Source organism: Oryzias melastigma, linkage group LG4, assembly GCF_002922805.2.
Source record: "Oryzias melastigma strain HK-1 linkage group LG4, ASM292280v2, whole genome shotgun sequence".
Lineage (NCBI taxonomy): Eukaryota > Metazoa > Chordata > Actinopteri > Beloniformes > Adrianichthyidae > Oryzias > Oryzias melastigma.
Window position 1 is genome coordinate 17,628,411 of NC_050515.1, and position 22,096 is coordinate 17,650,506.

General features: G+C 33.9%; 1 protein-coding gene across 1 annotated transcript in view; it reads left to right on the top strand.

The window, feature by feature from the left end:
* The window catches only part of LOC112150792 (contactin-associated protein-like 4), a gene marked incomplete in the record, with an annotated part of 92,739 nt that overhangs the window by 63,364 nt on the left and 7,279 nt on the right, over positions 1–22,096 (top strand). The window contains 6 exon segments of the mRNA XM_024279274.2: positions 258–385; positions 921–1,091; positions 6,739–6,957; positions 12,544–12,783; positions 16,431–16,658; positions 20,099–20,232. Of these exon segments, the coding sequence (XP_024135042.1) occupies positions 258–385; positions 921–1,091; positions 6,739–6,957; positions 12,544–12,783; positions 16,431–16,658; positions 20,099–20,232 (1,120 nt within the window).

A 22,096-nucleotide genomic window follows, 5' to 3' on the forward strand; every position in this document is an offset into this window, starting at 1 on the left:
AATCCTATATGATTTTTTTTCTTTAACATCTGGTATTTAGGCCAGCATCCTTAATTTTTAACGTCCTCTGCAATCAGCCTTTTCTCAAAGAAACTCTCCTGCTGATTTCTGAAAATCTAAAGACATCTTTGCTGCAAAATCCTAAAAAAAAAAAAAAAATCTGCAATTTTTAACATGATTTCCATCCTCTGTCAGCATCTCACCAAGAAACCTTAAAAAAAAAAAAAAAAAAAATTTTTTTAATCACTGCGCTCCAGGACTGATGACTCAGGCCTCATCACCCAGAAAGAGCACCTCCCAGTCAGGTCACTGGTGCTGGGTGACGTTCAGCGGCCGGGGTCAGAGGGTGCCTACAGGGTGGGAATCCTTCGTTGTCACGGAGACAGTAAGCCAATTTCAATTTGCCAATTTAGTCATGCCTGACACTTCTATAAGCTTTTGCTGAACTGGTAACAAACTAAACTGGTAATAGCTTGTTTACTACTTGAAAAATAAATAAATAGATTTCAGTAAATTAGCATACTACAGCTAACATGACTTCCACATGCTTTGAAAATAAACCACTATTGTAAATAAATTCGATCAACCATTGATGTGCATTTGATTTTGTTCATTTGTTTATAATTTAAGCTTTAGTTTTAATTAGTAAGCAAATGAATGGCACAAGATTAAAGGACATAAATGAGTTAACAAGGATGCAGTTGTGCCTTTGTTCTCTGCTAATTAGCTGAACAATTGCTCCATTTGTTTACTACAGTGCTTTCATTACATGCCCATCATAACGAGTTTTCTTTAATGAATTTGGCTCCAAATCTGAATGTGCACTCCGAAAATAAGTTTTGAAACTTTTACATATTCAAACTACAAATGGGGACATTTTTAGACTGCTTTAAAGCTTTTTTTTCCTCTTTCTCTTGCAGAAAATTTCTGGAATGCTGCATTTTTTGACAAGGAGACTTCATATCTTCATTTTCCAACTTTTCACGGAGAGCTGAATGTTGATATTTCCTTTCTTTTTAAAACCACAACCTCATCTGGGGTCTTTCTGGAAAATCTGGGCATCAAGGACTTCATACGAATTGAACTTGCATGTAAGTTACAATATGAAAGTGTTCTGGCACGTTTTTGGCAATATAAAGTCTTAAATCTATAAGTACATTTGAATTTAATGGAAGTCTTAGTTTTGCAGTTAACTAAAAAATGTGCTAAAAGAAGGCAAGTTGTAGGTCTTTATTAATGTATTTGTGCAAACCAGTTTTAAGACTCCATAATAATCTAATTACAATCTAAATTCTCCCTCCAACTGTAAAATGTTCGTTTATCCTTTAAAACATTTGAAAAGTCATAATTTCCACAAGATCCTGATTTTTTTTTTTTTTTTTTTTTTTTGATGAAATCAAAACTGTTTAGTTTTCCAAATACAGTTTATTCAAGACTCAATGTTACTGGTTAAAGTAAATAAAATGAAACCTCTGAAGAAAGCAAACATTCAGTTGAAACGACTGTTGTAATGTTATTGGATGAGCAAAGAAGAGCATGTTTCAGACACCAGCAAGGACAACAAATGCATTAAAAGCCAACATGAATAATTCTACTGTTACACAATGTTAAGAATTAAAAGCAAGCTTGTGTTCTGAAAAGCAAAAATCTGTGTTTTCTGATAATTCCTTGTCATCCAGTTGGATAATTCATGTTTATTTCCAAACAAATCCAATTCAAAAGTTGGAAAAGTATACTTACTGTACTATTTATAATATTTTTTTCTGTTTAAATGTGCTGGGGATTTTTTTGTTCGGTAAACATTTTAAACATCCAGCAGCATCTGGTGTCATTTGATGCTCAGTCCAGGACATTTACAACACACTGAAATGGAACAAATTGTACATAAACTAACAGCTTGTTGAGCTGAATGGCATTTTTCAGCATTGTGCATCAGCGTAGACTAATCAAAACTGATTTAATGGAGGAGTAACATCTGCTTTGAGAATAGCTGTTTGTGAGAATCTGTGAGACTGCCTTTTTTTAGATAGTGAGTTTGCTATTTGCTGCATACATATTATATATATATCGCTGTCTCGTGACTGCACCCACATTGTGTTGGAATTTCCATTATTCTTTAGCAGCACCAGATAATTTAGTTACTTGTGTTGCTTAGAAAAAATACACAATTATTTTATTAAATATGTACACATTTGCTTAGTTGGCTGCGCTTCTGGAGATCTGAAAATAGAAAGATAATGGGAGCCCAAAATCTTTGCACAAAAAACTAGTGGCGTTGGAACATTAGGGAAAAACGTGTGTGAAAAAAAGTGTCCATAAAAGTTATTTATTCTATTTTTGGTTGCTTTTATAACAACTAGGTAATATGGAAATATACTTTGACACGTGTCGAGCATAATGCTTTGATCCTTTTTTACTTTTTATTTTCAGTACTTTTTTCTGGCTAGCATATAGAGATTTTAATGTATTCATTTATTTATTTAATTTTTTTGTTCTACCATGAACACAAATGTTTGCTTTAATAATTTTAAGCTCGAATATATATTTCTGTGTGATTTCTAACTTATTTATAACAACCCAAATACTTGTTTAAAGGTTTTTTTTTCTGTTGTTTTTTCAGATTTCTGAACTTAGTTTTATGCTAATTAATAGTTTTTGTGCCTACAAATATACTAAATCAGGGGTATTTGTTTATTACGTTTTTGTTGGAAAACCAATGTGCCCGGACATAATTTATTTAATAAAAATTTACTTAAATTTATAAAAGAAAAAACACATCTGTGTGAAAAAGACCATTTGAGGGTCAACAGAGCTTCATTTTCTAGCTCAGTTTTTTTTTTTTTTTTTTTTTTAAGGAAAACAATTTCTCAGAAAATGTGTCGAGTCAAGAGGCTCTAAAAAGTATTTCTGTCACAACACTAATTGAAGTAGCAGATGTTCACACTACCTTTTAGAGCGAAGCCTTGTGCGAGTAAGTGCACTTTAGCAAGAGGAAGAAAAAGAAATCCACTGTAAAAGGATTCCATCTTTTTGCATGAGGTCATGATATGTAACATGCATATTATAAATATTGTGTCACACTCTGGCAGCAGATGAATCAAATGTGAAATTTAAAACATTTAAGGGCCAGCATCAAAAGTAGTTGCAGATAACAGGTTTCTACACATTGCACCTTTTTTTTGCCAGTACTTCACTTTAGCTTTTTTCTCTTTGACATCCTTTTTACAAAATGTTTGTTTTTCTCTTAAGAAAAAATAACAGGAAATGAGTCTGTTATTTAGAGACAGCTAAGAAAATTCAAGTAAACCCATTAAACAGGAATATTTTTCTTTTTGTGCCAGTAAAAAAACAAATCCACAGACACACACATGTTATGCCACCAATGGGGTATTCAGGAACTATATACCTAAAAGAACAACACTTTTGTGAACTATCAAAAACTAAATAACCAGCTGATAGATAAAATATTTTAGTCAGAAGGGAATCAGGTGAAACGCATTTTGTATAACCAATTCTTTTCTGGCGTTTCTGGATTATACCAAACGTGGTTCTTATGTTGGTTTGCTGAAATAACCTCAATTTCAAAGGTTTTTCTTTTCAATTTCACTCATGCAAACACGTTTGTGTCACAAAGGCTCTCTCAGCGTCAATCAGACTCTGCTGGGCAAGCCTTTTTAATGTCTGTTATCACTCCACGCTGTTCCTGAAATAACAGGAGTTCAGATGTCTGCAGGGTGTTATTATTCTAGCCCAAGCAAGACGGTAAATGAAATAATGCATATATTCAATCAGTCCAGAATCAGGTGAGTCTTTCTCCTGTTTAGGCTTAAATACAGACAATACACACAAGTATGTAGCCCTGCAGAAGAATGGAAGTTATTTCTTATTTGTTTGATTTTTATCTGCAAAGATCTGTGTTTGATGTTTAGATCAGATTTTAAAATTAAACGTATAATGCTGTTAATAAAACAAACAGACATTTTTCACGTCTATCAGAGTCACTAAATATTCAGACTTCAGAGTAATGAGAATCAGATCATTTATAGACTGGATGAATTCATTGGAATTGTTTCCCAAACAAATGAATATTACAAATGATATTTTTCAAGTAAACAACATTTTAAGACTCACTCCGATCATCTTTTTTTCTGTTTTCAAAACGTTTCCAGTGGTGATTATGATTTAGTAGTTTTCAACCAAAATCCAAAAAAGCTCTTTTTTTTTCCTGAGACATTAGGAGAAGTAGCTGTAGTTTATCTGAAATTTGCTTCTAAATTGTCGTTTGCCCAGAGTAATTCCGCCTCAACTTCCTGTAATCCATTTGTTTACACTCTCTAACACAAGTTTACAGCCCCTCACAAACCCAACCTAACAGTGGTGCAACAAAAATGGCGAGCAATATTGTAACTATTCAGCCGCACAGTTTTAAATCAGATGCCAGCTTGAATGAAGGGAATGAATCTAGGGATCTATTCATTTGCAAGTGGATGCATGGATGGAGTAAAACAGGGAGCATGTGGCCTGCTGTTCTAGGTTGTATGTCACATCTACAAATTAATTCAAACTGGATTTGTTCTGCTTCACATCGGTTTGAATAAATAAATACTCAGAAATGTAATTTCAAGCTTAATTTTCTTATTATTTGTCCTCCATAATCACTAGAAAATGTTAAAACACTGTTTTCATTGGAGTCCCTTTTTTAAAACAAGAATTTCCTGAGGGAAAAAAATGCTCATCTGTGGTTTATAGCTGGATGTTAAAATATTAGATGTGATTTCAAATGTAGTCCAAGAGTTGTGTTTCTACAATACTAAACTATCTAGGAGAACATGTTTGAGTATAAACATCTTTATATCCTTACATCAGTGCTGGAAGATTTACCCATCTAAACCTGCACACCCTCACACATGAACAAATGAGTCTGAACCTGCCGTCCTTCTTTCTTGCTCGGGGCTCGTTTCTAAATGATCACACCTCCGTGTCCAGCTGTCGGCCCGGGCCTCCAACAGATGGCATGGTGAGAGGAAGTCGGTGTGCGCCTCTGCCAACGTACGATGATGGAGGAACCAAAACGACATGACTTTATTGAGGAATGGCACAATCTGGAGACAAAAAAAGAAAAACATTCATGTAGGATTTGTTAAAACAAGATCTCCAAATTACCAAGGGCTCTTCTAAAAATATTAATGAAGTTGTGGTGAAAATTTGTTAAAATTGGGGTTATATATGCAGTTGCCACCACAGGATGGTGAGGTGTCAGCAGAATCTTCAAGATTTCATGCTTCCCCACAATTTTTAAAAAAAAACTGATGAATGTAGATGGCGTCAGGTGGGCGTGCAGAATCCCCCAGATACAGAATTAACACAAGACACCAGATTTTTTCTTGAAACGGTTAATGCATAAAGCAAAAAAAAAAAAAAAAAACAGCAATGAGGATAAAGCTAAAGAGCTTTAAGTCTGTATTCGTGTAAATACTTGTTTAAAAAAAAAAAAAAAAAAGTATGAGCGATGGCAGCTTTTAGAGAAAAATCTTTTGGTTGCTGTAAAATTTTAACTTTTTCTTAAAACCTCTTTGGCCACCTCACAGCGTGTAAAAATCCTGCTTACAAATGCTGAAAAACTTGCATTAAGATCATTTTAGGATTTGTGACCGTAGCCTAAAGCAAATTTTTCCTTTTTATAAACATTTAGTGTTTCATCAAAATTGAGCCACACAGCAAATATTGTAGAAAGAAGATACTTGTAATGTGGCTGCCATTCAATAAGATTGAATTATTACTCTTTACTAGTTTTCAGCTTTTTTTTTTTCCTGCAACTACCATCTTTGCAAATATCATAGTTCCCTTAACTTTATCCATCTTATGTCATATGGTAATACTCAGTATTTCATGGTTGACCATTAAGGAAACAGTCTATTAGTGGATTGATTAGTGGCGTTAATCTGAAGTTAAACCATCAGCAGAAGCAGCTTTTATCAGCTCATTTTTTTGTTGCAGTTTGTTTTATGTTCACTCAGTAAACATAGAAATCAAAAACGCTTTTTATAGTTTACTTAGCATCTATTTGTTACCTTTATATGTCTGAATCAGGTCATTTTTGTCCTCACATCTTAATATGTAAAAACTCAATCATTCAGACACATACCCTGAATCACGTTTGTTCCTCACATAAACACCTGCCCACCTGAGCGTACCCTCAGCTACTATATAAAATGTTTGTGATTACAACTTATCTTTCAGTTTTCATTTTCTGGTGTTATTGCAGTGTCTTCCACTGCCCTTCAGAGCTCTACCGTTTCCCTCTTTGCAAGTCACTTTAGATAAGTGTCTTCTAAATGACAAAATTAAAAGATTGTGTTCACACTGCCTTGAATAGCAGGACTTTCTCTGAGGGCAGTTGGTGAAAGACACTCTCATAGGCTATCTGTAAGACCATTAATAGGGAATCTAATGTCACTTTTATGAACTTATGGTGTGAATACGCACAGTATGGTGAAAATATATGGAAATCATTCATTTCTTAAAGCAAAATGAAAGAAAAAACTCAGTTTAAAGTAATGTCTCTAAGTTTATTTTACTTATCTTACTGTAACTCTTGAACAAACATTAAATATTCTCAAAAGTACCCCTTATTTAGAAAAAGTAATGAGTTTATTTGAAATATTATCCTTTCTTGTTTTAAACAACTGGTAATTAGAGTAATTCTTGCCTAACATAAAACGGTTTTCCTCTTCTCAGCTTCTACGGAGGTCGTCTTCTCTTTCGATGTGGGGAATGGACCCGTGGAGGTGCGGGTAAAGACGAGTCTCCCGCTGAACGACGACCGATGGCACACTGTTCGGGCTGAGCGAAATGTGAAGGAGGCATCGCTGCGTGTCGACAATAACCCCGTAGAGACACGGGATGCTCCTGCTGACGGACTCATCCATCTGCAGCTAAACAGCCCCCTGTTTGTAGGTGAGAGGAAGATTTAACAACGGCTCATTCATCCTCATCATGTGTTGAGATAGTGAGAACTTAAAAAACACCATTAAATATAATATTGGAATGCTGTATTTAAATTAATTATATTGACAGTTGCAACAAACTATTAGGGCTGCCACAAACGATTAATTGGATTATTTTTCCCAAATAGTCGACTAATCGGGTCATGCGCAAAGTGGATGTAAAGCACACATTATTACCATCATTATCTTTAAATTAACAAAAAATAAAGACAGTTAAGATGATAGTTTATTAAACTTTTAATGAATCGTGCAGCCTCCGTCCTTCATTAGTTTCTGGGATTAAAACAAGATTGAATCAAATGAGAGAGAGAGATAAGGAATATACTCTCCATCAAACTCATTTTGACAGGTGTCCCACCCCTCAAGATAATGAAACAATTTAATATAAATTTTATATATAAAAGGTATATAGGGTCAAAGGTCACCAGTCAAAATGAGTTTGATGGAAAGTATATTCCTGATCTCTCTACTGAGGTTGAGATCTGAAACAAGAAACTACAGTATTTTTTACTAAAGATAAAGTTTTGGTCTCAGTGACTCAAATTATGAAAAAAGTGGATTTTTTTGGTGCTGAACTCTCACAGCTTTCTTCAACTTTACTACACTCTGACTCCGTATAGTATAAAGTAACGAAAATTAGTCGTCGACTATTTTAATAGTCGATTAGTCGTCGACTAATCGTGCCAGCCCTACAAACTATACTCAAGTTTTGCAATTTAGGAAAAAATAATAATTTGGTCTTCACTTTACTTTATTCAGCAGTGCACATATTTAGATTCTGGGCTGAACAGATTTGAATTTAATTGGATGTTAAAGTTCAGGAAGCGTTTTTAAGTGGATAAATACCAAAAGTGACATGAATGGAGCTGTGGAGGACCCACAGGCAGAAGCACTCAGTGATGACTGTAGCTAAACTTTGTGCTGCAGAGACACCAGCAGAATTACAATGAACTATTTAGTCCTTTAATGCTGTTGGTTTATTTCACCTGATGCCACAATGACCCCCCACTCTTAGCCAAAAGATAGAGCTGGGCTCATCTCTCATGTTTTTATCTTTAGTTAACCATAGAAATAAACTAAAAGGTTCAATTCACTCCTCTGTGCTTGTCTGTGATGGTTTAAATTAATTTATTTTTACTTTGTAAATCTCTTTAAGGCAGGTCATGGACAAATAATATATCAAGTTAACAAAGATATGTTGCTCAAGTCACTTTTAGTTAAATTAGAATAAAATATAAATAGTTTAGGCCCTTTGAGACATGAAACCACATATATGTCTCTTATTTATGCAATGAAAATGATTCAAATTAAACTACCGCCTTCCTGTTTGAGTTAATGATGGAGCATCACCCTGTAGAAAAGTCTGGGTCACTGCTTTGTTTTGGATAATAGCACAGCTACATACAAACATTCTTTAAATGCTGGTCAGTCTAAATGTCTTAGATTTTTCTGGCCATATAAGTGCCTATTAGTGATGATTATAGACTCCAGCTGGGGATTTATTTATTTATTTATTTATTTTTGCGTCCTATTAAGCAAAGTTTGGTTTAGACATAAAAGTTTGACAAGTAATAGATCTTAGTGTGAAAATGTCTTGTTCAAAATATAATGTAATTTCAGATTGCTAATACATTTTTCTAGTTGTAGTTTTCTGAAACCACAAGAACCACCAGGATTGTGGTGGTAGTATCGTAGTCGGGGATATTTAAGGAGCAAACTCCTCCGCCTTTGCCCCCAGAACCTGACCAGGAACAGATCCGTTGAGCATTTTGGTAATTCGCCTCATAAGAAGAAATAACATGGAACCTGGACAAAAACGTGCTTAAATTTTGGTTGAAAATTTAGATAATTTTTTTTAAAACGGAACAATTTGAAGTTCTTATTTCAAAATTGTGGCTTTTGTTCTCATTTTTGTGCCAATTGCACCAGTGGATTGATGTCCCACAGAGAGAAATGTGATTTAGAGAAGTACCACATTCAAGTGGTATAGGAATGATCAGATAAATGAAAAAACATCTTCCAGCACCACATGAATGCAGAATAACTTTCTGCACTTGAACAAAGGTTGATTTATTTGTAGCATCTATAGGGACACACTGGAATTACAGGGAAAATAAAACGATAAGGATTATCAGTGCAATTTATTCCATCTTGGTGGGCCAAATTAAATAGTTTAATGGGCAGCTTGTAGCCCCTGGGCCATAGTTTGCCCACCCCTGCTTTAAAACATCTGCATCCAATCATGCCACACACACAAATGTAAGGCTCACCATCCACTGTGTTGATCAACAAACAAAAGTAAATCTTTAGCAAATAAACACAAATAGTTCAAATTTATCAAACTACTTGAAGTACTATTTGAAGTATTTGTGTTGTTCTAAAGTGGTTGGACTATTGACAGTCCTGTTGGTCTCCTTTTTATCAATGAAAAGTAAAAAAATCATCTGCTATTACAATATTTAAACATTAGGTGCATTATGAACACCTAAATGCTAAACAGACTTTCTGAGAAAAGAAAAAGCACGAGGACAAATGTTACAAACCTCTTAGCTGAGTTGTTCTCGTACTATCCTGACTGATATACCCATGCATCCCTGGGTGGTGTAAATAGAAGTGACTGTTGTAGTTATAAAAGAGACTGCTTAGCAGAAGAGTGTTTGTGTATTCAAGACGCATTCATTTCCTGTAGAGGTATTGTTAATCCATACCTCGCACTGTGTGAAATCAAAACTTGCAGAGGCACTTAAATTAGTGTGATTAATAATGCTGCACGTCAGACCAGAGCATCGAACCTCAAGTGGAACTTCACACTGATGAATAATTTTAGGGATTAAAATAACAGACTTCTTATTTCTGAAAAATAACAGGAATACTCTTCAATTGTTTTTATTAGATTCTTTTTGTATTGTAGAAAAAATGTTGGCAAATTGTGTTCACTCATTTGTACTTTTATAATTCTACCACATTTATAAGGAAAATAAATTAGCAGAGCTTTTTATTGTGCTAATTCCTTTCTGCCGCTTTAACTATTGTTGATTCTTGTTAAGAGTTCTGAACATCCCTAAAAAAATAGGAAATTAAAAACAAGAAAATGTGGGTAGGTAATGTGTGTGTTTGTGGAATTGCAACGCCACAAACAAAAGCCCGGTATATTTAGATTTTGACCCCACACAATGTTTATTGAGAATATATAATCATATTATCTCAAAACCCAGTGGGCTGAAAATCCTATTGTGGGCGATAATAAAAAGCTATGCTGTGTTGCATAGTACCAGAGTAAGAGTAGGAGGTTAAATCATGAGTGGAATTTAGCAGTTAGATAATAATTAGAAAAATAAAGGCTATATGAAATGAAACAGTGAGAGATTTCACACTATTCAGGCATATTTTGTCTGCGGAAAAGGAACAACCGCATCCAGTTTGTTTGATTTCAGAATTACAAAAAAAGAAAACATTAAACACAGTTGTTTTCTCTGAAAAACCTCTTCCATACAACTTTTTTTTTTCCTTCCACTATTACCACAATTACCACAAAGACAAAATCTCCTCTTATTTCCCTCTCTTTGTCCATGTTGTACATTAACGAGAACTGGAAAAAAAACACATGGTTGTGAATTAATCTGCATACAAACCCAGCTTGCGTGCCCACAACTCTAAACGAGTATTGCCATGGACATTTCTCACAGTGACTTCAGTTCAGGATGGCAACGTTAATTGAATCCAACCACGACAAGAAAAGAAAAAAAAACACTCATGAAAACAGTTAATCTGCTAATGGATCAGACAGGAGGTCAACACGAGGAGTGTGGTTAAGAAGTTAACTAGTGCAAATATCTGGATGCACGTAGCATCACTTTAAGACAAATACTATGAAATATGCAAATTCCCATCACAGGTAATTTGCAGAGTGTGAACTGCAGCTTGTATGGATTTCTTGGAGATGTATTTCAGCTTCAATGAAGCATCTTTTTTTTTTTATAGGGTTACCATTACATGAAAAGTCACACAGTGCAGTACATGCCTCATTAGGGTTTATTCATTTCAGTTGAAGTCAAATCTAGAATTTTCTAAATAGTCATTAAAAAGATATATGAGGTGTAAAATATGAATATGTACAACGACCAGTTAACCGCAACAATATGTGAGGACAGTGGTATCTAGATTGAGTTTGTTAAAAACATATATATATTTTACCAGATTCTAATTATTCCTTTACCTCTCCTAATTTTTATCAAGTTAATAGCTGAGAAAAAGACTATGCAGTACTCCTGTTGTTTAAAACTCTGTTTCATACAGTTTTTATCCTATTTTTAACCAAATACCTGAACTTTGGGGTTTTATGGAGCCCCCAAAGGGACATAGAAGTACAAAAAAAGAAAAAAATAACTGATTTCTCGTGCAATTTGGTGCACATGAGAAAGAAACTCATGCAGTTTGCAGCAGAGGATATGAACCTTATTAAAGTTCTGAAAACATGGAATATTTCTAAGGATGTCATCAAGAGGCTGCAGCCAAACAAAACTGTGAATTTGAGTACCAGATTGGTACTATATTTATGGTAGCAGGACCGCAAACGATGAATAGAGCTCAGATTCTGTGGAGTTTCAATCGTATTAGAGGTCCTGATGAATGTAATCATGTTACTATGAATGCAAAAAAGAATAAGATAATACTGATTGTGCACTTTTGTAAAAGTAAAATCTTATAAAAGTAAATACAAATACGCAAATGACCTATTTTCCAGGCTTTAAAAAACATATTCTTTGAATTAGAAGACTGCAATTTCTTAATACTACTCAGTACTTCATAGAGTAACACACAAATTATCAACTCATTTTATGGTGTAATTTTAGAGTAATTAACTTCTAAAAGCAGACTTTTAAATATTAAGCAACATAAACTTTAAAGTTTCCACTTTAGTTGCAACAGAATATTATAAAGAAGTAAAAATATCCAAATACTGTACTATTACATTTTATTTTTTACATCATTTTTTTGTCAAATCTTGTCCAACTGTTCCGGAATATTTGCTGATCTACTATAGATGCAGTCCATGAGAAGATGTCCAATAAATATACCAACTTTATTCTTGCATGTTTTCTCTGTTTTTGAAGCATGATAAGCTGCTTCGGTTTAACATTTAACAAACCTAAACTGTAAAGGTAACAGCCTCCCAACTGTAATTTGTGATAACAAGCACTTGGATTTATGAATATAAAATGAGACACAGTCAGCTTGAAGGTTGAGAAGAAATGTTGCCAATTTTGTGCTGCATGTTAAACCATCTAAAATTAGAATTGCATTTCTAAAGTTAAAAAAAGATGTTGTTTCACCTATTGCTGCAAATTTAAAATATCCCACAGCATATGGCTCCTCAAGCAGGCAGTCACACCTGTTCTAAGTTCATCAGCACCGTGGAGTTTGCTGTAACCTTGGTAACATTTTGCATCATCACTGCTATCTTTTCTCTATTAACAACAAATAATATGAAATGCGCTCAGTTAAATTAATAGATACACTTATTTTTTTCTGACAGGGGGCACTGCATCCAGACAAAGAGGCTTCCTGGGCTGCATTCGCTCTCTGCAGTTGAACGGTGTCACCCTGGACCTGGAGGAGAGGGCAAAGATCACCCCTGGAGTCCGGCCCGGTTGCCCCGGCCACTGCAGCAGCTATGGCGCGCTCTGCCAGAACCGGGGTCGGTGTGTGGAACTCAACCGAGGGTTCTCCTGTGACTGCAGCCCGTCGGCCTACGCAGGAGCTTTCTGTCACAAAGGTACACAATATACCTTTTCTAAAATGTAAAATGTTCAGACACTTTTGGAAAAGACGGACTTAAATTATTAGATTTCCATCTATTCACACGTAACAAGATCCAACAGCCTGCAGGCAGAATATCTTAAAACGGAGAGTTCAAAAAGTGTAGAAATAAAAGCCTCTGTAAGACATCGAATATCATCTTAAAATTAAAAAGAAATCACTTTTGAAAGTTTAAATTGGCTTTTGTCTTTTTCTTTTTATCCCTGCTGCTGCCTTAAAGTGTAATTCTGATGTGCAGAGAAGGTGATAGACTAATTTAGCATAAAGTTCAATTTATTCCTATGTCTAAGGATGGCAAAGAAAGGGGAGGGAATTCTGTTATCTCTGCATAATAGGAAGTAAAGAATGGAAAAGTTCATGAATATGCTGAATAAAAAAAAAACTTTTAGCTGTACACATTTAAAAACACAACTACTGTATTTCTGTGAAAAATATACTCGGAAAAAACATGTGGGAGGAAGCTAAGCTCCTGTTTTTCTTTGCATTTCCTCCTTGAATAATAAAACAGCAATACTTCTGAGGTGCGAGGGATTCTGTTCTCTTTATCTTTTGTTATCGGAGTTCTTTTTTGACACTTGACTTTATTGCTGTCATATCACTTCCACACAAAACACCAACGTTTCTTCTGCATTTGATCATACTTTATTGTGAAAAGTCATTCTGAACATCCAGATTATTCACCTAATACTTTTAAAAATAAAGCTGAAAATTGATTTTAAGTATTTTTCTTTTTAGTTTTAATATCTGTTTTATGTTTAAAATGAAGCAAAACTTTAGGATGGAGATCAATGGTGACACCTGAGGCAGTATCAGAACCACCGTTTCATATAGATTTTCTCTCAAATTAACATTTTCATTTAACCTTTTTATCACTCCTGCATATTACGTAATGATCTGTGATCTCTGCCAACTGATCTTTTGTGCTGTTCTCCGGAATTTTCTCAGACGGGGTCGACATTTAATCAATCCGGGTGACTAACAAATGATTGATGCCCCTTAATTTGGACCTAAAAGGTTAAGAAATGTAAAGTAGAGCACTCAACGTAGCTGAAACAAAGCAACCATTATATTTTAGGATCATTTTTTAATGAAGAAGAAATCAGACAGAGGAGGTGTAGCTGCATATTGTAACAATAACAAAGCCACTGTAAAAATGAATTTAAAATAAGTTTAATTCCAAAGTAAAACAAGCTTATTAATTCTGGGAACTGCTGAAGCCGAGAACGCAAACTTTAGATTTAGAGTCCACACTAACTACACCACACTGTTCACATTCACAAAAGGAGAAGAAAAAAAGAACTCTCTCTTAATCCCTGAAAATTATCTACACTTAAATCTCAAATAACAGTTTCCCTTTTCTTTTTCCTATTGATTAATGTAATGGCTCTCACATCATAATCAGAAAGGAAAGAAATGTAATGATATTATTCTTTATTAAATTCAATTTGAAGCAAATAAGAAGAAAGATGATAAAAGAGCATCAACATTTAGAAGAAACTTTAAGAAAAATGTCTTTATTTGACACATTTGCCAAAAACTTGAGCTGAATTGTAGTATAATTTAAACATAAATAGAAGACATTTTTGCAGATATTTCTAAAAGGACCTTTATTGAAAATTGGATGTGAATAAAATGCATTTTATAGTTGAAAGACTTTAGCTTATGAAAACTATACTTTTTTCAACATTCTTTTCTACGCACACATAGTGACACATTCTATTATAGTAGTTTATGTATTGAAGATTTTATGACAAGAATTCACTTTTTTAATTCCTGAAATGACTGAGAGAGACATACTACCCTATAAAACGAGCAGGACTGCCTAATATGTGGTAAAAATAGCTTTCTCAAAAAAGGCAGAACATCTCCACAGGAGGTGTTTCAGCCTTATTAAATCCAAGCATACCAGGTTCTATTCTGAGTTTTTTGATACTTTGAATTAACAACATGGTACATTTGCAGGCAGTCAGCAGAAAGCACAAATTGCTTCATTCATTTAACACTTTTGCTAATTAGTTTTGCAGATTTTCTTCACAGGTGTGCTGTAATTGGCATGAGCTTGTGGATGAATGATGTTAAAACCACAGCCAGTTTACTTTGGCAAGAATGTGCCTTTTTTTTTTTTTTTACATCTTTAACCTTGGTAAAGTATTCTCAAAACCTGTTGAAGTAGCACCACCCTGTCACCACGATTTATCCTGACTGAATTCTGTTTGGTTGGTAGAAAGTCTGCAGTCAGCCGGCAGACGAGTGAGCTCCTCTCTGGTTTACAATCAGCCCTGCACAGACTCTTCACACCCATTTGCAGAGCTTACTGTGATTTTTAGACCCAGTGTGTGGAGGATTTAGACACAATGAAATGCAGCCAGGAAGCAGTTTGAATGCCAAACAGTTTACCACTTTTACTAGGAGATGTTTTCCATGAAATGCAGTCAGATGTGTGATGCAGCTCAGGTTTTCTACCCCACACTCGAACATTTCTAACATGCAAAAACAAGTGTTACAACACTATATCAAAAAGGAAATTATGGTGAAGGTAATGATTCCACTTGAAAAATATTATTTCTGTTTTTTCTTAACAAGCTGAAAGGAAAAAAAAGAAAACCAACATTGTTGTGTATTTATTTATTTTTTGTTAAAAAGAATAGAAAGAATAGCTTAATTTAAAGCAAATGGTGATTGACTTTTATACAATAAACCTTTTTTATTAACTAATCAAGCTATTAAGAAGATGTTACTTATTTATAATAACAACCTGGTAAGTGGAGAAATACATCAGAATATATACAGTAATTTACATTAAGGAACAATTCACTCAAAAATAAGTAAAAAAATAGCTTAGTAAACAAAATATTAAAGTTTTTAATTAATGTGAAAAAAACAAAGAAGAGAATTGGAAATATTTTATGAAATGATGCAAATATCTTTGAAGATAATTCCTTTATTTTGACTTTCATTAAAAAAAGTGTTGAACCAAATAAAAATCTAGTTAATTTTGTCATTTAAGAATTTCTAATTATTTTAATCGAACAATTCAGCAAAAAAAAGTCAATTTACTAAACCTTTTCTAGCATGTCTATTATTTTCAGTATTTTTTAATCAAGCCACCAGCTTTTCTCTATTCTTTTACAAAAACTTGTTGAAAATTACTAAAGGAATTGAAATCATGCAGAGAAATTAAACTTTGTATTCGTGTCATTGGAATTTCCTTTAAGGAAAAAGTTTTGAAAGATTTTTTTGTTTCATAAAGAAAATATTAGTGGATTTTCAACTCCTCTCTACATATTTTATGTCCTTATTTCTTAATTTTTAGAAAATACAAAAAGCTTTGTCAGTTTATTATGATGTTGTTAAGAAACAGAATTAAAAACAGAGGTTATAATAATTTTGACAGTGATAAAAGCTAATCTTGAATAACTTTTAGATTTAGTTTCTGTTCAATAGTTCTGCTTTTTATTTAAATTTTATTCTCCATCAGCATTCCTCTAAGAGTTTTGTCTTTTTCTTCAAGGGCTTTCCGAGGTGAATGAATGCAAATGTATGTAAACCTATTTGGTCAAAGTCTTTGTTTACACCACAAACTTTTGTTTTTCTCTCTCTCAGAGGTTTCTGCCAACTTTAAGTCGACGACATCCGTCACCTACATCTTCAAGGAGCCCCGTGAGATGCAGAAGAGAAAACCTGCCGTCCTGCCCCCGTCCCTGCAGTCGGAGACCACGCTGACGGGAGAAAACATCTCCATGAGCTTCAGGACCACTCAGAGTCCTGCTCTGCTGCTCTACGTCAGCTCTTTCTACAGAGAGTATCTGATACTCCTCATCAATAAACATGGTGAGTGTGTTTGTTAGAAGTTAATTCATCATCCCCTCTGCTTCTGCATAATTCGGGTGGTTGTCTTGTTTTCTCTCATTTCGATTTTTCAATTGTTTTGTGTAGCCATGTTTTCCAAAAAAGCCAGTTAAACAAAATGAGGCTCAAATAAAGATTTTATCTGTTTCATTTGTAGATTGTTGCATTTTTAGTAGGAACTTTTTGTTTTTTCCTGGTTAACATTTTTATTGTATGTAAATTTCCCCATAATTTCAGCTGATTTTTTATTAACATAACGAGCCTAATATTTGTTTGGTGTTTACGAGAGATTGACGGCTGTCGTCGCACAGACATTCATGTTGCTGCAGAAGACAAAAGTAATAGTGAGAGAAGCATGGCAGGCGGCAGACTTTGAATCCAATTTGTGATTATGCTCTCTTGACAATAAATCCAGTCAAACTTTATTGAAAAGTTTCTGACAGAGAACGCCACTGCTACTCACTTAGAAATGTAGCTGCTGCACAGAGATGTTGTTCACTGTGACTAACACATTCTGCATTCAGAAGGCTAAGAATATATGTAATTTATATATAAAAGACAAGTTTAAATTGGCAATTACTCTTAAATATTGTGATTTTAATGGATTTTTTACATTATTAAATTAAAATTATATTATTTGTTACACCTGAGTGTGCAAAATGTGTTCTCTACATTTCACCCCCACCTTAAGGTAGTGATAAATGAGCACTCCGTTTTTGTGGCTTAACCCACATTCCAACTTTACTTTAAAATGTTTAAAAAATATATTGCTAGGACAGCAGTGTGTGAAACAGCTAAATGGATTCACCGTTATAAATAAATGTCATAAAATCATACTTTAAGAGTTTGTGATAACAACATAAATTATGTGTCTTGCCCTGAAAACAGAAATCACCTGATTTCTTAAGGGGTAACGATGGTATTTAGTACCACAGCAGTAACACCATTAAATCTGTATGTCGGTGAAGGAAACAATCTGTGTCAGCTCAAATGTTTGCATCCAACAATCGAATACTGTTTTTGTTAAATAAATGAGTCATACCTTTATTTGCAATTCAATTTAGTTTTCAGAACCAGAAATGTTACTATTTTTTCTGCCTGGAATGACAAAATGTAAATTTAGAAGTGAATTTGTGGAACTGACTGAAAAAAAGCACATGGACTAAATATTAAAATTTAATCTGGCAAATGCTTAATTTAATGCAATTAGATGGTAAAAGGAGAATGATTTAAAAGGAGAATGATTGTATTATAAAAGTGATTAAGAGAATTGATGTGATCCTACTTTTCTTTTAATTGAGAACCAAGGACTATTCTATAACTAGGGTTCTGTTTCCAAAATTAATTAAAAGTAATACAGTGATTTCTACTCAAAAAGAAAAATCTATTCAATCTATTGATCAATTTAATCTATTAATATATGTGTTGACTTTAAAACTGTTATTAAGTACATATTTTGAGGTTAAAAAATTTATCCAGTCATTTTTTTTATTACAGGATTTTTTTTGTTGCTTTTTATTAGTATAACTTATCTTTTTTGTTTAATTGAAATCAATTATCTGAGAGCCATTTTTCAGAACCACAAAATTGAAATTTTTTTATAAATTAATAAAATGTCTTGAGTGATTTCAAATAATTGACCAAACTACAACATTATAAATCCAAATCAAATCAGTTTGTTGGCTTTAATACCAAACTCTATATTTACCAACCTCGATTTAAAAAAGCACATTTTAAAATAGCACTGTTGTTATATTTGTCAATGCTAAAGCAAATAATAATTATTCCCTACTCTAAGAGACTGGGGGATTGTCATTTCCTTTGTGTCCAGCACCTTCAGCAGACCAAAAGGACCATTTGGTTTGCTCATCAGTAACAAGCATGTGTGCACTTCTTAGAAAGATTTTATTCTGTACCCGTTAACATCCCATAACATGCATTTTCTAGGTGTAATAAAAGGATTTGCACTCATGAGTGAGCACTACTCCATATGCATAGAAAATCATTACACTTTCTCTTTCAAGTCAGTTTAATGGATCAGGAGATTTACATTTCCACTCCTCAGACATTCTTTTATTGAAAAGGTAAATTATTGACATTAACAAATGTCAACCAATATTTTATTCACTGAAGCAGAGTGTGGTGGTATTTTAATTGTGGCACTAAATAAAAGAAGATCTTGCTTTTAAAGCTGGAATTGGATTGTGGAGCTTTAGTCTTAAAGACGCATTACTCTTTTCTGAGAATTAAGACGACTATTTATATGGAAATTAGCATGGAAACGCACTGTGATTTTAAATAAAACTAACAACAATAAAACATCCCTCACACAGATTTACTAAAATTGTCTCAGGAGAAATGCTGCAAGTGCTACATGAGCAGGAAGTGGAAGGAGCTTTATTGAATGTGGACAATAAAGCTGGACTTCCCAGAATAGCTCTGTCACAGCAGTGCTCCTCTATGTCAGAGATGGAAAATGATGCAAACATTTGTGTAGCTAAAAATTAATGTGTAGATTTTAATTTATTATTATTTAAAAAATGCATTTAACTAAGAATAAGTGTGTCAGGGCAGACAGAATATGAAATCTGTCTCAACAATTTTAAGGCAGCACAAGGGACCATTTTTGAGAGCACTCTTCTTTCACAAAATTGATTAAAAAGTATGCAGAGCATGCAGCCTGTACAGTGGTGATGAGAAATACCACACTATTAAGATTCAAAACGGAATACTTTTTGCATAAAATATTATATAACAATTACCAATACAGATTACTGGTAATTTCTTATTGTAAATTTTTTTTCTCAAGCATATTATTTGTTTTCCTAGAAACAAAAAAATCAAAAATTGGCCTGGTAACACACTCAATGTCAAAGATTAAAAATAAAAAAATGCTCCCTCTGAAATCCTCTACTCATGCTGTGTTGTTTGCTAAAGGCTAACACTGGTATGATTCACCAAATAGCCAAAGACATGCAGACATTTCACTTTTATTTTCCAGTTTATAATAATACACAATCTGTGCTTTGAAAGAATATTTGAAACAAAGTATCCATGCCAAGATATGTTGGTATCATCACCAACATAAAGGCAACTCTGCTTTTTTAGGTCAAGAAATTATTTTCTGTTTGAGCTTTTTAGGCTTTAAAATTAAATTTCCATCTCTTAGTTTAATGAACGTAGCTGCAGTTCTGACATGGTAATTGACAGGCCTCAAGGTGTTTGATTATGAGTTATTCATTGGTATTCTTATTTTAACCAACCTACAACCAACCTCCCGATCAGAGTCAGCTGGCTGCCGTCTCACATATTTACATTTAATGTTCACTCTAAAAGACAAATGAAGAGGAATAAATGATAGATTTTTCCTCACAGTTTTGTTTTCTTTGATAAAGTTTGATGAGTGTATCATGTTTTTAAAGATAATCTGGAGCTGTGGTACAAGCTGCACAGCCTCAGAGATGCAGAGGTGTTGAACAGCAGAGTCACTAACTTGGCTGATGGGAGTCGGCACACCGTGACCGTCAGGCGGGAGGCGACCAAGGTGTCTGTGCAGGTAAACTCTCGCATTTCCTACCACCATAACTAACAATCCAACCCTTCCCATAACTGAATTCTCTCTACATCCATATTTTTATCCTAAACAGTTTTTGACACATTAGTTTATGTTTCAAAAACATGATCTGACTTAACAACTAATCTGTTGTATGTCCAAAAGCAGGAAAAGTAGTGCTTGAAAATCATGTTAAACGTTTTATAATAAAGCTTATTCCAGCTTGTGACTGAACTGCTGCTGACAGCCGCATGCCCTGATTCCTGTTAGTCTGTATCCAAACATTTTGTGAAGCACAGAAAAAAATAAAATGTGTGCATGGTGTGACTTCATGTTTACCTTTCTGAGCTCACATTTGCTGCAGTCATTGGTTTGGGCTGCTGTCTCGCCAAAGTGTAACAAAGAGAGGAGCTTTATGGTTTCTGAACCACTCACAAGTGACGAGAAGGAGCCTTTAGCTGCTGGATGTAATTCCACGCTCACACTTTAGTCTGCGTTGCATCACTGTACCTGAGTACGTGAACACCTGCTCAGCTCCGCCTCTGATTGGTCGAACACAATTCCTCGTTGTCAGTCAAGTGGTTATCTTGCCGCCCTCTTTAACGTCATGGAAACCTTTCTGCTGTAGTGGATTAAAATGGGATTTATTTTGTTCAATAATTCCTGAAAAAAGCAGCACTTATGGCAGTTTGTGCTATAATGATTGTTTCTCTATCACTAGCTTGAATGGCTTATAAAGTTCTTAAAATAAACCTGCCAACATTTAAAATTTAAAATGGATCATGATTTAAATGTCAATAATTCAAAAGACTTTATTTGAAAGGAGTGTCTCAATTCTTGCTTAGAGAAATAGATGTGGTAGAAGTTCCTTTGTTTTCATTAAAAAGTAAAGAGTTTGGACAGATGAACTACTTTGCGTTGAAGGTTTTATTCATTTCTAGTGCTCAAATTTGGTGGAATGGTCTTCTGCAGCTCTCAAAATATAGATAAATGTGAATATGCTTCATATATTCATATATATGATATGACCTGGAAGATATTGTGCAATCATGTGTCCCCAACAGAGAATAATTTAAATCAGAATGTATAAATTGAAGGGAATATTAAACATCAGCTGAACTTCGTTGCTGGAGACTTTTATCTTACTTTCCAATTTCTATTATAATATTGATATGAGTATCAGAGTGTGATGAACTGAAACTCAGATTCTTAAATCCCTCTCCCGCCACTTCTATGTTTTTTTTATTAATGTTATAAATGTCTCACCGATGCAAAAGAATGTAAGCCTGAGTTATTACAGCCAGATTTGTCCTTGTTCAGCACACTGAGGAAAATTTAGATTAGTAAAAAGTGTGACATAAAAGTTTTGGCAATCACTAGTTTTACATATTGTCCCACTAAAAAAGATAATATCTGTTTTGTTCATGAGAGGTACACTTCAACTGTGAAATACATGGTGTAAAAAGGAATCAGAGAAATCCCATGGTATATTTTTTATGTTTATATTTGTACAATGGTGCAAAAGATAAGAATTTAGTCAGTAACAAAAATTCACCTAAATACTTCGTAGACTGACCCAACGACAAAAGTCAAATATTTCCTTTAGATCTTCAAAAACAAATCAAAGTTTTACTATAAAGTATTTTTTCTAAGTAACACAAAGTGTTTCACAAGATTAAAACACATTCTAAAAACCATAAAATAAATTCACATTGAGGAAAACATACAGAGTTTTGTACACTGTAGCTGCTATTTTGGTCCATTCTTCCATACAGATCTTCTCAACAGCTGTGATGTCTTTGAGGCTTTTGTTGGGCAACAAGAACTTTCAACTCCCTCCACAGAATTTCTATTTCATTGAAGTCCA